Source organism: Eupeodes corollae, chromosome 1, assembly GCF_945859685.1.
Source record: "Eupeodes corollae chromosome 1, idEupCoro1.1, whole genome shotgun sequence".
Taxonomy (NCBI): Eukaryota; Metazoa; Arthropoda; class Insecta; order Diptera; family Syrphidae; genus Eupeodes; species Eupeodes corollae.
The window spans coordinates 155,067,233-155,081,651 of NC_079147.1; the positions used below are offsets into that span (position 1 = coordinate 155,067,233).

Sequence of the window (14,419 nt, forward strand, 5' to 3'; positions counted from 1 at the left end):
AAACTTGAGCAGAAAGCAGAAAGAACGCATACTTTTTAAAACTATGAAAAAATGAAATTCAAGGTTTTCTTAAAAAGTAAAATAATTGTAAAATGATATGTTAAGTTTTAACTTGATCCTGAAAAAACGTTTTTTCTTTTTCATCTTCAAAATGGCATATTTTATAAACCTATTACGATAGAAATGTTTAAAGCTGAGGTTCGAGTTCAGGGCATTTTAATCCTTTAACAAGAATTTTTTTGTCAGTGCCACAGAAAAAAAGCGTAATTTAGTCGATCTGGTTGTAAAGATTGATATAAGACCTAGATTGTTTTATTTTAGATACTAACAAAAAGTTTAAGGGATACCTTTTACGTACTCAGAAGAAGCTAAATTGACGGCGGTTTGAGGGAAAAATAAATGAAACCCAAGGCAAAGCAACGTACTACCTTCTCACTTATCTGTAAGGTCGAATACTATTTTGTAGTACATGAATTTTTGTATAATCTATGAGCTTTTTCATTTTAGGATGATGGATGCTTATGAAATTTTTTTAACCTTATCGATTACAAAAATCATGTGGAACAAACAGTTTTGGTGGATTTAAAGTTTTTCCCATTTGAAATTTATTTTCAAAATGCCCAAAATGTCGTGCTACACATGAAATTAAATACTCTTAACTTCAAATAAAACAGTACTGTTGATTGAAAACGTTTAAGCAAGATTTTGTATTACTCCAAAATGGTTCAGTGAATCTTACTTACAAAATCTTTACCTTTCAATCTATTTTATTAATATGGAAGATTTTAATCAACTTTCCAAAAATAAAGAGGATGAGATTTAAGTTTGACAAAAAAAAATGTTTAATGTTTAATTTCGAAATCCAAATTGAGGAAGACCGTTTTATGGTGCAACAAAATTTGTAATTAGTTTTCTTTTGAAATTTGTAGACCAGGTCCTACATAAATAGTCACACTCTAAAATACCATTATTATTATCAAATATGTAGTTACTCTGCCCATAATTCACCATCACCTCCATCATAACCGAAGTTAAAATCAAAAAGGCAAACCATCTGATCGGAGGCGACGCAAATGCTCGGCATACCCTTTGGGGAAGTTCTGAGATCAACGAACGAGGTGAGTCACTTTTTGATTTTATTATTTAAAATAATATGACCCTTTGTAACAGAGGCAATACTCCCACTTTCGTCTTTCCGAGCTCGGAAAATTATGATGGATAGGAGGATGTGCTTGATGTTGCTTTAGTAAACAACCGTAATTTATTAGTGGAGAATTGGAGAGCTTCCCCTTTGAATTCGTTTTCGGATCACAAGTGAATAGAAATCTCAAAATCCCACTGAATGGACGAAATTCAGTCAAATTGCTAATTCCAAACTAAGCAACTTACCGAATCCCACTAATTATATATAGGAGACCTTGAACCAAAGGTGAAAGCCTTTGAAACTTCTATAAGTAAAGCTTTTAGAGTCTCTTTCCTAGTTAAATACGAAGAACTGTCCAGTTTTAGGAAAATGACGAGGACAATTTTCAATATCTGCCACAAACATAAGTTTTACCAACCGTACAAAGACTCTCTTAAAATTTACAAGCAAGCCCTGTCATCAGCCAAAAGACAAGGCTGGATAAAATACTGTCAATCAATAGAAGACATAAAGGACTTCGCAAGGCTCAGCAAAATGTTATCGGAGGAACATTGTAATCCTTCATTTCTAAAAAAGCTTGATAGAACCTGGACAGGCTGTCAGCCGAATTTCTTGAGCTACCGATGAAGACGCACGGGTTGCGAGAGTGATAACCCCGAATTTTAGTTCCATGCTCAATAGTAGGAAGATTCAAGCCACTCTAGGCAATATATCGCAACAAAACACGTGAGTAGGGGAACACCCCAGGGTGGTGTTCTTTCGCCTCTTCTATGGCTTCTGGTCATGGATACAATTCTCGTTAAATTGGGAAGATCTGGAGTGAAGGCGGTAGCCTATGCGGATGATTTGGTGCTATTGGTGTCAGGAAAGTACACCTATGTGATTAGTGAAATCACGGTGTCAGCTTTGAAGAAAGTTAGCAGCTGGGTTACGAGTTGTGGACTAGGAGTTAACCAAAGTAAAACTCAACTGTTGCTCTTTACCACCAAAACTAGAGTACCGCCCTTCATGCTACCTCGACTCAACGGTGCAAAAATATTTGGGAGGTATACTCGACCCTAAACTTAACTGGGAAATTACTAAAATATTGAAGTACGGCTTAAGAACAAGAAGGCCTGTGTTGCCTTCTACTCCTGCAGCAAAACTTTCGACAAAAAATGGGGACTTCAGTCGAAGATGATTTTATGGACGTACACAGCCGTAGTAGGTCCGATCTTAACATATGGTTCGATTGTGTGTTTGCCTGCTTTTAGCAAAGCCTATAATATTGATAAAAAGGTTCAGAGAACAGATTGCGTGGGCGCCACAGGGGCCATGCGTACTTGCCAAACGGACGCCCTTAACGTTATTTGGATCTTCTACCAATCGACCATTTTATTAAATACATAGTTTCCTGCAGCTCTATTAGGCTGAAGGAATCAAATAGCTGGTTGTCAAAACCTTATGGTCACAGCAATACAACGAAATTGATTCCATCAGATATTATCTCGGTAGACACTGACTACTGCACTCCTACTTTGAACCTTAGTAAGGGTTTCAAGGTTATTTTCCCATCTAGAGAAGATTGGGAGGATGACATCGTGTCGATAGGTTTCGACACAACCATCTTTATTGACGGTTTAAAGATGGAGTGCTAAATGTAGCTAAATCCTTTAGGCTTTCTGACTTTGCTAGCGTTTTTCAGGCTGAACTGCTGGCAATAAGGGAGACATGTAAGATACTTAAACAAAGCCCAAACCAAAATCGAAATGCGGCTACCTTTACAGACAGTCAGGCAGCTGTCAAAGCCATTAACTCGGCCACATCCTCATCTAAATTGGTCCAGCAATGTCGCGATGAGCTTGCGAGCCTGAATATTAACCTCGGTGGCACCCTGATCTGGGTTCCCGGCCATAGTGATATCGTGGTAAATGAACGGGCTGATGAGGATCGGTGCTATGAAGGGTAAAATCTTTTCTATCTTTCAAACTGAATCAAACCGAAGATGGAGAAATTTACCCAACTGCATTAAAACTAGGAAGATATGGTCCACCTATAATAAAACCCGTACAAACGATCTTCTATGCAGGCCAAGGCAAGACATAGCCACGATTGTTGCCGTTTGTACCGGACAGAGAAGTTGAGTATCTCTTACAAAACCTTTTGCCGTAGTTGTAGTGACCAAAGAGAAAGTGAAACGATAATCCATTTCCTCTACAAATGTCCTGCTTTGGCAAACACTAGAATGAAATACTTTGGAAAAGCATTCTTTCACGAACTTGATGAGCTATCTGAGACAAAGATTAGAGACCCAATCTTTTTTCTCAATGCGACAAAATGGCTCTAACTTAATCGCTATGAAGCTTCTCTTTAAATCTTTCCCTTTCTGTCGCAGGTCAAACGAGTTTTTGGTATCAAAACGGCGCACTACAGCGCTTATTGGATCTCAAGCTAGGTTGCCTTGAGATCGCCATTTCTATCTACCTATGTAGCTCAAGATATTTAATAACTATTATTATGAAAGCAAGCATATTTGTTCTAATATTTAAATGATCTTATTTTATGTTTTCAAATAAAATTGTTTGTGTTGAACAAAATAATTTGCAACGTGACAAAATTAACTCTATGGCCTCAAACCTTAAAGTTCGTTTAATATCCTTATCAAATGTTATCTTCAGAAAACTATATTTGTTTGTCAATTCAATTTTCTATAAGATTCACATTATTGTTGTAATTTTTCTTCTGCAATTTACATCGTTAGAAGTGTTTAATGAAATAAAACTGAATGGCATACATTAACTTCGAAAACTGATATCAAACATGACATCTGTTTCCAAAACTGATTTTAATGTTATGTAAATTATTTAATTTATTTACTATACACATCATTAGATCGAATTAGTTATCGCAGAACACTGATTTTTACTCAAAGGTATGTAACCTGTACCTATAGCTCGAGAGGTGTGTTTTGAAATCTTTAAGTGCCAAAGCAAACATTATAAATAGATGAACTAACACTATACACAGGTTGTCTTCATGTAATGTGATGAATAATAAACGTTTAAAAGCTTGTGAAAATTTTCCTTTGTTTAGGTATGCTTGTAGATATTTATATCAAATTGAATTAGGTTGTATAATAATGAACATTTTCATCCTGATGGGTGAACCATTTGAAGTATGATGAAACTTTCACTTTCTTCTCCAATCAAAACCACCACCGCCGCCAACTAGGGATGAACCTATTGCAGGTGTGGATCGGTAAGGGTAAGGCTCTGATTATGAGAAAAGTTTTCAAATTTATTACTGTGAATTTTTTTTCAAAGAGAATCGAAATTTTACATTTTTCTTTGTGAAGGGGTACTGTGGCGTATGTGGAATATTGTTTGAGCAAATAATTAGAGAAGTATGCCTCTATTTTTGAAATGTGTACTTAAAATGGCATCTTTTCTTAAATGTGAATTGGTCGAGCACTGGAATTTGAAAAACATTATTGAAGATTTTAATCAGACTTATAAATACTGATGATGGAAAACATCAAAGCAGAGTCTGTATTGTAAAATACAGACTCAATGAATAATGTGATATTCTTAAGATCCCTTGTTTAAAGAAGATATTAAATATGTTGAGCTTCAAAAATGTAGCATTGATGAATAAGAGCTGTTCATGAGCACCACGAGCAGAAAAGGAAAGAACAACACTGCCTTCTTAAACTGAAAAAGAGAGACCAAGAGATGAGTTCAGTCAAAGATATTGATTTTGAGATATTGAGATGATAAGTTCAACGAGCAAGTGAAACACCAATGTCACAGGTGCATTAATCTTGAACCAAGGGCTACAAAGACAAAAGTGAAAACTCCATAGTAGAACCGCAGTCAATTCTGACAAAACAGAAGAAGCACTTCTGCAGACTGTATAACCATAAGTCAACAATCCAGTCTCCACGACTTTGACGAAGTAAAGTTTTTCAAATCTAAGAGGAAGTCTAACAAAGCCGCTAAGGTATGTAGATGGTTTAAAGTCCAAACCAACTGGAGAAAATTCGGTTAGAAGCATTCACCAATTTACCTTCAAAATATGATCCAAAAATTCTAACGAAACCTTTAAACTTCACCAACTATAGAAGCAAACCAACAGAATCTTCTCTGCCGTAATATTTAAACGTCTAAGGCCCATTTTCAATAACCTGTTGGGTCCTTATCACTGTAGCCTAAGATCAGAAAAGTCCATAGTCGATCAAAAATTCACATAACAACAGATCCTGGAATTATCCAAGAACATCAAATCGACACCCACCATCATTAATTTCAACGCCGAAATGTACTAAGACATGTCTAGTTTTGGCTTTTCTGCAAAACTCGTCCGTTTTTGGAGGTAGATTTTACGCTGCTCGAAAAATGTTGCGTAAAAAACTTTACCTAACTTTTCGACATCAAAAAAGGCTTTAGACAAGGTGATGTTAAAAAAACGGTTTTAGCGAAGAGAAAAGGATAATTTTAACGGCTTACAATCTCGGAAAATGTTAATGAAATAAATTAATATCATTTTATAGAAGATTAATGTTATTAGAATTCTGCATAGTCTTGAATCCAAATGTTTAAAGTGGTTTAATATGCACAGTAGGTCCAAAGGACATTCTAGAATCTCACATCATATAGAACTTTGATCTTATATGACTCAAAAAAACAAACAAACAAACAAACACTAACGATACACTTAGGCGTATGAGAAATATTTTTGTATACATCGGGAATTCAATATTAACTAACAACTTTAAATTTTATTTGTGAACGCACCCTTTCACTATTCATTGAACTGTCAATTCATTCATTAAACTCAATACTTTCATTATGATCCACAATGGCTTTTTAAACCAAAAATATTCTACTGAAATTTACCGGAATTTACGAGCGTCTTTTTTAAGTGATGAAACTAATTTTTGGTTTAACAATTTCGTCAGTAATCAAAATTTACGTTATTTGGCGTTATACGAAAAATATTAGTTATGCAGGTTAGTAGAGTTTTTGGGCCGTATAGTTCGTCAGTTATTGTGAATGATCAAGCTCCATGAGTAAACATTATAATTGCCCCAAATAAGAAGTTTTTGACTTGAAAGACATGCGGTTTAAACAGAATGATGCCTTAACATAGATTTCTTGAAGAGGAAGTTTGATAAACGTTTTGTTTCAAGAAACGGGACAGCCGTTCTTTCGATTTAACCCTTCTAGACCAACCGCGACGTCACATCATCCAAAGTATCCAGAGTTAACATTAAACACGTAATTGCTGATATTTCCGCCGATTTGTGTGGCCGATCCTTCGAAAATGAGTTCCAGAATCGACCTATGCAACCGTGACCGTGTGGTGTTCATATGGACGGAGTCGAGCTCCGTTTTGATTGTTCTTTAAGCCGCTGATAAAGCTTTTGAAATGTATCAAATAGTTTGCGTCTTATTAAAAAAAAACTTCAAAGTTTGAAAAACCCTTTTCATTGAAAAACCCTTTACAAAACAGTGTAAGAAATTGAGAAGAATCACATATTAAAAGTTGGTATCTTGACACAAAAAAGTAGAGAATGAAGTAAAAGTTTTAAGATTTTGAGAGCCCCTTGAAATATGGCGCCTTCCTCAACTATCAAATGTCAACTGAAACATAAATCCACCATTTTTGCTATAGATGATTGCCATCTAGCTATGTTGTTCACTTGTTCCTTTAATGTTTCCGCATCATTACGTCCTATGTCAACTGTGATATAATGAAATTTCAAAACCTCCTTTCACTTAATAACCGTTAGCTTATAATGTTTATTTTACAACACAACACTACAAAACACAACCAACTTAAAATATAAAATGCTTCTATAATATAATATATATTAACCTTCCCACTACCCACCCACCTATGTTTTTAAAAAAAGGCTATTGACTTGGTAATATAAAAGTAGGCTGCTTTATAGGCAACAACAAGATATTAAAAAAAAAACTTTTAAAACAAGGACATCTCTTAGGGAACATACCAACTTAATGTATACAAACGTATGTACGTATATAATATGTAATATGTGTCATTCAATCTTAAAATTGATGAAATTTAATAATCTCTTTTTCGAATTTTCAAGCTCTTTTAAAGACGAAAAAGTTACGATTTGTTTTAATCTTCTATCCATATCCTTACGCATAAATACGTCATATACGTATACATACATACAAATTACATATTATATTGATGAAGAAAAGCTAAAAGATAATCCCCGAAGAAGAAGATGGATTTATTAGACTAAATATGAAAAATGATATGGCAAACAATTTTCCTTTTCATCCTTTGTGATTCTGATTATGTATTTCCAAGATCAAAAATAAGAAAAGATATATTTGTATGTATGTTCTCGTATTAACGTACAAAACAAGCCTATCAAAGGTCCCAATTTTCAATAAACATAACATAGGTATTGCCAAAAATTTTCCATAAAGTATTTATTAAGTAAATTCGTTGTCAAAACACATCACCACAACAAAACGGAGACATCATCAGCCCACAATTATTCCTCTTTACACACGTACCCATATTTTACACCTCATCCCAAATATTCAACCCCCCAACCAAAAACTTCACCCGAAATCGTCTTAATGACTTTTGGGGTATGCAATTGATGTTTAGATCTCAGTCAGTATAAAAGTATCTTGGCAAGTAGCATGGTGTTATGTTGTGTGTGTGCGTATAATTTTGAAAACATTTCAATTCTGGTCCTTAACATAGGTATACCGACAGTCATATGTAGAGAGCTTCATAAAACCCTTTTTTCCTTATTTCAACAACTATTATATATACAACACCCACATCTTTAGGGTATTCAAAAACAGCAACATCACATAGACATTTATGTGTGCATGGTTAGGTAGGTATAGCCTCGTCTACCTAACCTACCTATAATACCTACGACTATGATAGTAGGAAAATTCCACAAAATGTCTTTAAGGAGAGCATGCATCACTACACTAGGGGAATTAGTATTAATATATTGATGGGTTGTATGAAGAGGATTTAATTAAACTAGAGAGAGATGCTGTGTTTTCAGTATAAACTCTCAATTACACACTAAATCCCTTGATTAATGACAGCGACATTTTAAATCTTAGAAATTGATTGACAAAAGCTTTGATAATTGTGTTGGATGTATGTATATTCCGTTGAAGTAGAGGTACGGCTTCTGGTATACCACCTGAAGCCAAAACAATGAGGTACTGAGAGAAGATCCGACGTAGGATAGCTACAATCGCAATAGATTGACATGTCATTTTCCGATCAAATTTCTAACAATCTCTTGAGAAGCCATATGCAGTCAAGTATTGAAACCTAGTGGCAATATCGCCTGAAAGCCATGACAGATGTCGACTTGGAGTGCTAAGGTTTACCCGCCGACTACAACAAGACCCCAGGTTTGACATGCAATAGGGCACTGAACAGAAGTATCAAGTTCTATGAATCGAAGAAATGGAGTTATGGGCTCCTCAGAAAGACAAAAAGGGATCAGCTTCCAATCAAGATGAAAGATTGTTGTCACAATAAGAAATGTTATCCAAAGGTAAAAAAATACATCTCATGGATCACAGCTGCACACTAAAGCTTGTAAAGGCGAACAGGAGGACATTGTAGTAGAAACGCAGTCTATGCTAATAATATGAAAATCACTTCTTCAAACTCCATAACGGCGATGACAAATCGAATTCTGTTGCAGCTTAAGCGATGCAGAACGATAAAACCCGACTTCAACGAAATAAAGATAGCTTCATATAACTAATCTGAAGTTCAACAATGTTGCTGGAGCTCACGGCAATCTTTAAGAAAGGAGACTCTCTAAACTGATGGCAACTACAGTCTCTTGAATATCGAACATAAGATGATTTCTACTGAATTATGTGAGCGTCTGAGGCCGTTTACAGGAACCTGCGATAGGTCTATGTCAGTGTGGCTTTAGGCCTCAATAAGAATTGCCGAAATATTCAGAATAAGACAGATCTTAAAAAAAATCGATTTCTACCATCATTTCATTGATTTCGAGTCCTTGTATGATAGAATCTATAGTGAAGAGCTTAAAAGAGCAATGCCAATTTTCGGTATCCCTGTCGTTTTTGCAGAATCGCGATGTAGATGCACGCTGTTCTTACCAATGCTTTTGATGTCAAAAAAGGTTTTAGACAAATCGGTGCACTTTTGATGCAACTTCTTAAACACAGTTCTGGAAATAATAGTGCAAAACTCAATCGTCAACACTATAGGGACAATCTTCCATAGGTCTGACCAATTACTCAGATACGCCAATGATATTGACATATTTGGAAGATAAAAGCGTGATGTCAGTGGCGCTTATTTGAGCATTATGACGAAATCGGAGAATTGAGTTTAGTCGTCAATGGGGGCAAGACCAAGTATATGCTGGCATCAAGAAAAGACATTTAACGATGACGTCTTGGGACAAAAAGTCATCATGGACAGCTACAATAACCTTAGGTACTTCAGGACTTTATCCTGTATCTATCTGAATTTAGGCACCGCTTTAATTCAGATAACGACACTAGCTCCGAAATCATTCGGGGAATAAGTGTTGCAAATCGCTGTTTATTTGTAATTAGAATACAATTGAGTGGTAAAGTCGTCTTAAAAGTACTAAAGTCATGGTGCCAAAATGATGATGAATGACTTAGAATGTTGTCGTCAAAAGAATTCTTCTTTGGTCTCGTCTGCATAAATGAAGAGTGGAAAAGTCCAACTACTAGCAACGATAGCTGGGTTATGTAAAGCAAGTTTGAATCCAATCCCAATGGGCGGCCTAGTAGACGAAGATGACGACTCAGTCCAGTAGAAAAGTACATAATGTTATCTAGTTCGTTAAGGGTATGATTAAATTCATCCACTCAATTAGATGTAGAATGAAGGAGAAGATATAACGACGAACTGTACGGGCTGTACAGCGACACTGACCTACTTAGCATAATTAAAGTCCAACAGCTTAGATGGCTAGGTCATGTGCCCTGGACTGTAGCGCCACCTTAAGTAAGTAAGTAAGTAAGCAATTTGTTGGTAAATATTGAAAAAATTAAAATTTTAAAACTTCTGTACCTAACCTTGTTGATCAGAGTGTATAAATGTATTACGATGTCTGTCTATACCAAAAGAAATTAAAAAAAAAACTACATATACTAAAACTTTATGTTAGATTCTTCAATTAGATTTACTTGAGTAAATTTTCAATTCTATTGGAAGGCAATTCTTGTAAAATTTAAACATTTTACAGGCGATATATTTACCTATCTAACCTACCATATCTAAATAGATACTCGTAGATAGAAGGTATCACTATAGAAAAGATACTCTACCTACCTACAAGGTATCAATGTATAATGTATATATTATTTTTTTTATTTTATTAATAATAAAAGTCTTTTGATGTCAAACCTATTATGTGTATGATAAAATTTAAATTGAAATCAAGCATCCGAAAATTTTTGATTTTCAATAAAATTTAAAGGATTACAACCGATACCTTTTTTATTGTATAGAAAAAGGAGTTTAAATTTAAAGAAAACACATAAAACACACACTTTTTAAGCTACAATTGAATAGATTAAAATAAAGTTAGTTAAATTGTTTTAATTAAGTATGGGTTGGATAGTAGATAATGGAAAAGAAGGTGATAATTGCTTTTTATTGGAATTAAAATGTGTTTTAAGATTTAAGATGACAATTTTATTGATCTAGCTGTGTTGCAGTGCTAAGAGCATTCCTTTTATTTAATTGCACTTCTATAGAAGTTTCACGAGCTATGGTACATGAGATATTAAAAGATTTAGACATGTTTTCCTAGAAGATTTGGAAATATGCTGTCTCTGACGTTACATGTCAGTATTATAAAAATTGACAGTTTATTGAGAAAAGGGAAACTTCTTGTTTCTTCTTTCAAGTAGTTTTTTTTTGTAAGAAAAAAGGTTTTCCAATGAGGACTAGACAACTTTTCTTTAAAATAAAAAGCAAACCATTTAAGATGATCCAAAAAACTTTATTATCCGATTGAAGTTAAATCAATTTTCGTATGAAACTGCGGGGATGTTTGTCGATTTGGTGGACCCTATTTTCTGTGATTCAGCCACACATTTCGATTGAAACAGCTGCTATTTCGTTTTCAATGTTTACTCTGAGCTCTTCGATCTCATCGACTTGACTTGAGCTAGCTAAAAAAATATTTTAGAAGTGTTGCAGTACCATCCTCTTGAAACCACATGTCATGCCCATATCTTCTAATTCCGACCAAAAATATTCAATAATCGTGGCATGATAACGCTGGGCATTCAGAGTAACGTGACGAACGTTATCGTCAACGAAAAAATATGAGCTAATAGCGCCGGAATAGAAATACTGATTTTTAAAGCCATAGTGGCTTTTACTCGTTCAAAAACGCATATTTTGCTTATTGACGATAGTATTCGCCAAAAATGAACTTTGCCACTTAAGAAAATACGCTCTTAAAATTGTAACTGATTACGAATTTCTGTAGAAAATTAGTATAATTTGTAGACGTTCTTCGTATGTGATGAAAATGTTGAGATTACTGATTTAATTGACAGTGACAGTTTGATGATAAGTGAAAGGATGTGTTTACAAATTAAATTCAAAGTTGTCAACTCCCTACTGGAAAACCCGATTTATGCATAGAAATTCTTGAAAAAATATTTAACTTTTTGATCAATTGATGTCGCTTAAAATGGATTTGAGTTAAATCTTAAAGTCATAAAGAGTGTCAAATAGAAATACGAAGCACCGGTAATTGATTGAATTGTACAGACAAATTTGGTTAAAATTTTAAAATGTTGATGTTAAATATTAAATTAGTCTACGAAAAATTTGATTAATTTAAAATAGTCAACAAAACCAGTAACGACCCGTCGATTACTTTCGTGACGTTTATTTGAAATCTTGTGCAATATTTCTGATTTTTTTGTTGACAGTGTGTTAAAAATCGGACTGTGTTAATTGATTGCAAGACATTTTGGATAATGCAAAACAGCAATCTCAATCTTTCGAAAGCCATCTTTAGTAGAGCAGAAATTTATATATGGACATAATTAACAAATAACGTGACATCATTGAGCCTATTTCATAAATATTGACAATTGCATTATGTGACAGGTGTCAATTCGTAAACTTTCAACTTGACAATTGACAAAATCTTCTCCATAAATACTAATTTTGTAGAATTGTAGAAAAATACCCGATAATTGTCGTCTTTTCATTTTATAAAGAACATTTCAAGACAGTGAATTGTCAAGAATTTTTAAACAATTTATATAAAAATGTCAGTATTAAATTGAACAGAAAACTCAGTTACGATCAAGTGTTTGACAGTGGAAATACCTTAAATACTAAACGACATATTTTTGAGTGGATGTGATGACGGTTCCTATGTGGGTCTCCGTGTAACACGTAATTTTAAACAAAGAATTACTAATGATTCCGAATTTTTATTTGCATTTCAATTAAAAGAAAAAATTTCAAAACATTAATTTCGAGAATGTTATTAATTTAAAACCGCTAATATTTATAAAGTTGTGTGCAGTTTACTTTTTAATAATACAACATCTTTTTCGAAACAATGACATTTTTAAATATAACATTTAAAAAATTGGTCGAGAAACGATAAAAAAATTAAACAAATTGCAAAAGTGGTGTTCCATATTTCATCGTTTTTCGACCACAACACATTTCTAGCTTATACAACGACAAATCAGTATATGAGACAAAATTGTCATGAAAACTTTGTCATTGTGTTTTTCTGACAAACTTATCACCTGTCAATATTTTTTGAAATTCAGATTTGCTACACAAGTGTGAAAAATTTGTAGGATTGTCACCTGTCAATTTGTATTTGATGGAGATTTGACTTTTATTCGAGTATGGAAATATATGTTCCGAATTTTTCATCTTTAGACTTCAGTTGGTACGTTTTATACCTCCTTGACGTTCGATGGGTGTGTTTCTAGAGTAGCTTCCCACAAAGCAAAGCACTATGACACTATTTTAAAAATATAGCGCCATCTGTTGAACGCTAAAATCTACACATAGTTAGATCATAATCTACGAACTAACTCATTTTTTTAAGTTCTTTTTTCATTCAGCTCCAATTTACAAAATAGACAAAAATAAAAAGAAATTAATTATTAATTATTTCTGATAAACAGATATTCATTAAAATTGTCAATTTTATTTAGTTAATTTAGTTCTTGTCTAAATCTCACTAATTTGTATACAAATTTGTTTTACATTATTCTGGAATATGAATCTGTTTTTTAGCAGTTCTTCTGTTTTTTAGCAGTTCTTCGCTGCAGACTGCTATAATCTTTTTAACTTACTAAAATAATGACTTAAAGTCTTAATTTTCATTGTCAAGTCTAAAAATGTACATAATAATCATAAATTATTTCCAAGAAAGAAAAAGTTCAGTGTGACATAATTGCAATAGGCGCCAAAAATGTCATTGGGCTTCAATAAAAGTAAAATATAGATTTATTATTTTAAACGCTAAGACAACACCTCAAAGTTCTTAACTAAAGTATTTATAACTTATTCAATGGATATACAAGGAAATAGGAATCGCGCTTATGAAATAATTATGTTTTAAATGAATTGTTAGTAAAAATGCCCAAACTTATTATAAGTTATTAGATATCAAATATTATTTTTAGTAAGAAGAACAAAAACCCAAAAAAAAAAACTGATGATTTTACCAAAAATTAACATTATATTTTTCTTACCACAATTAACTTCATCGCTATTATCTGAACAATCAGATTCATGATCGCATAACCAATTTTTTGGAATGCAATGATGATCTTTTTTACATAAAAATTCCTCATGTTCTATACAAGTCATATCTTAAAAAATTGAAATTTATTGGAAAAAATTAATATCATTAAATCAAATATAAATATCTTTTAAAACAAGAGAAAAAAAAATGTAACTTACTGCAAAAATCAGCATCCTCATCAGATCCATCACTGCAATCTTTTTCTTGATCACATCTCCATTTTTTTGGTATACAATTACCATTTTTACATCTAAACTGATCAACACCACAAGTTTGATCTGAAAATAGAAGAAGAAAATCATTTTAATTAGAAAGTCAAAGGATTTAAAAAAAAAAAACATTTTCTATGCCAGATTTATTCATTATAAATTCTTTAACATTGCTATGACAACGAAAGATAGAGCATGGTAAGAAATGCCACATTCAGGACGGCTAAAGACCAA

General features: G+C 33.3%; 1 protein-coding gene across 7 annotated transcripts in view; it reads right to left on the reverse strand.

Moving 5' to 3' along the window:
* Positions 1-14,419, reverse strand: part of LOC129940902 (very low-density lipoprotein receptor-like) — a 388,737-nt gene that overhangs the window by 143,663 nt on the left and 230,655 nt on the right. For 4 of the 7 annotated variants that reach the window (XM_056049426.1, XM_056049424.1, XM_056049428.1 and 1 more), the window contains one exon: positions 14,135-14,254. In XM_056049426.1, coding sequence (XP_055905401.1) covers positions 14,135-14,254 — 120 coding nt within the window. Of the gene's footprint in view, positions 1-13,923; positions 14,044-14,134; positions 14,255-14,419 lie in introns of all 7 variants that reach the window. The other 3 variants (XM_056049430.1, XM_056049425.1, XM_056049429.1) reach the window with 1 other exon arrangement.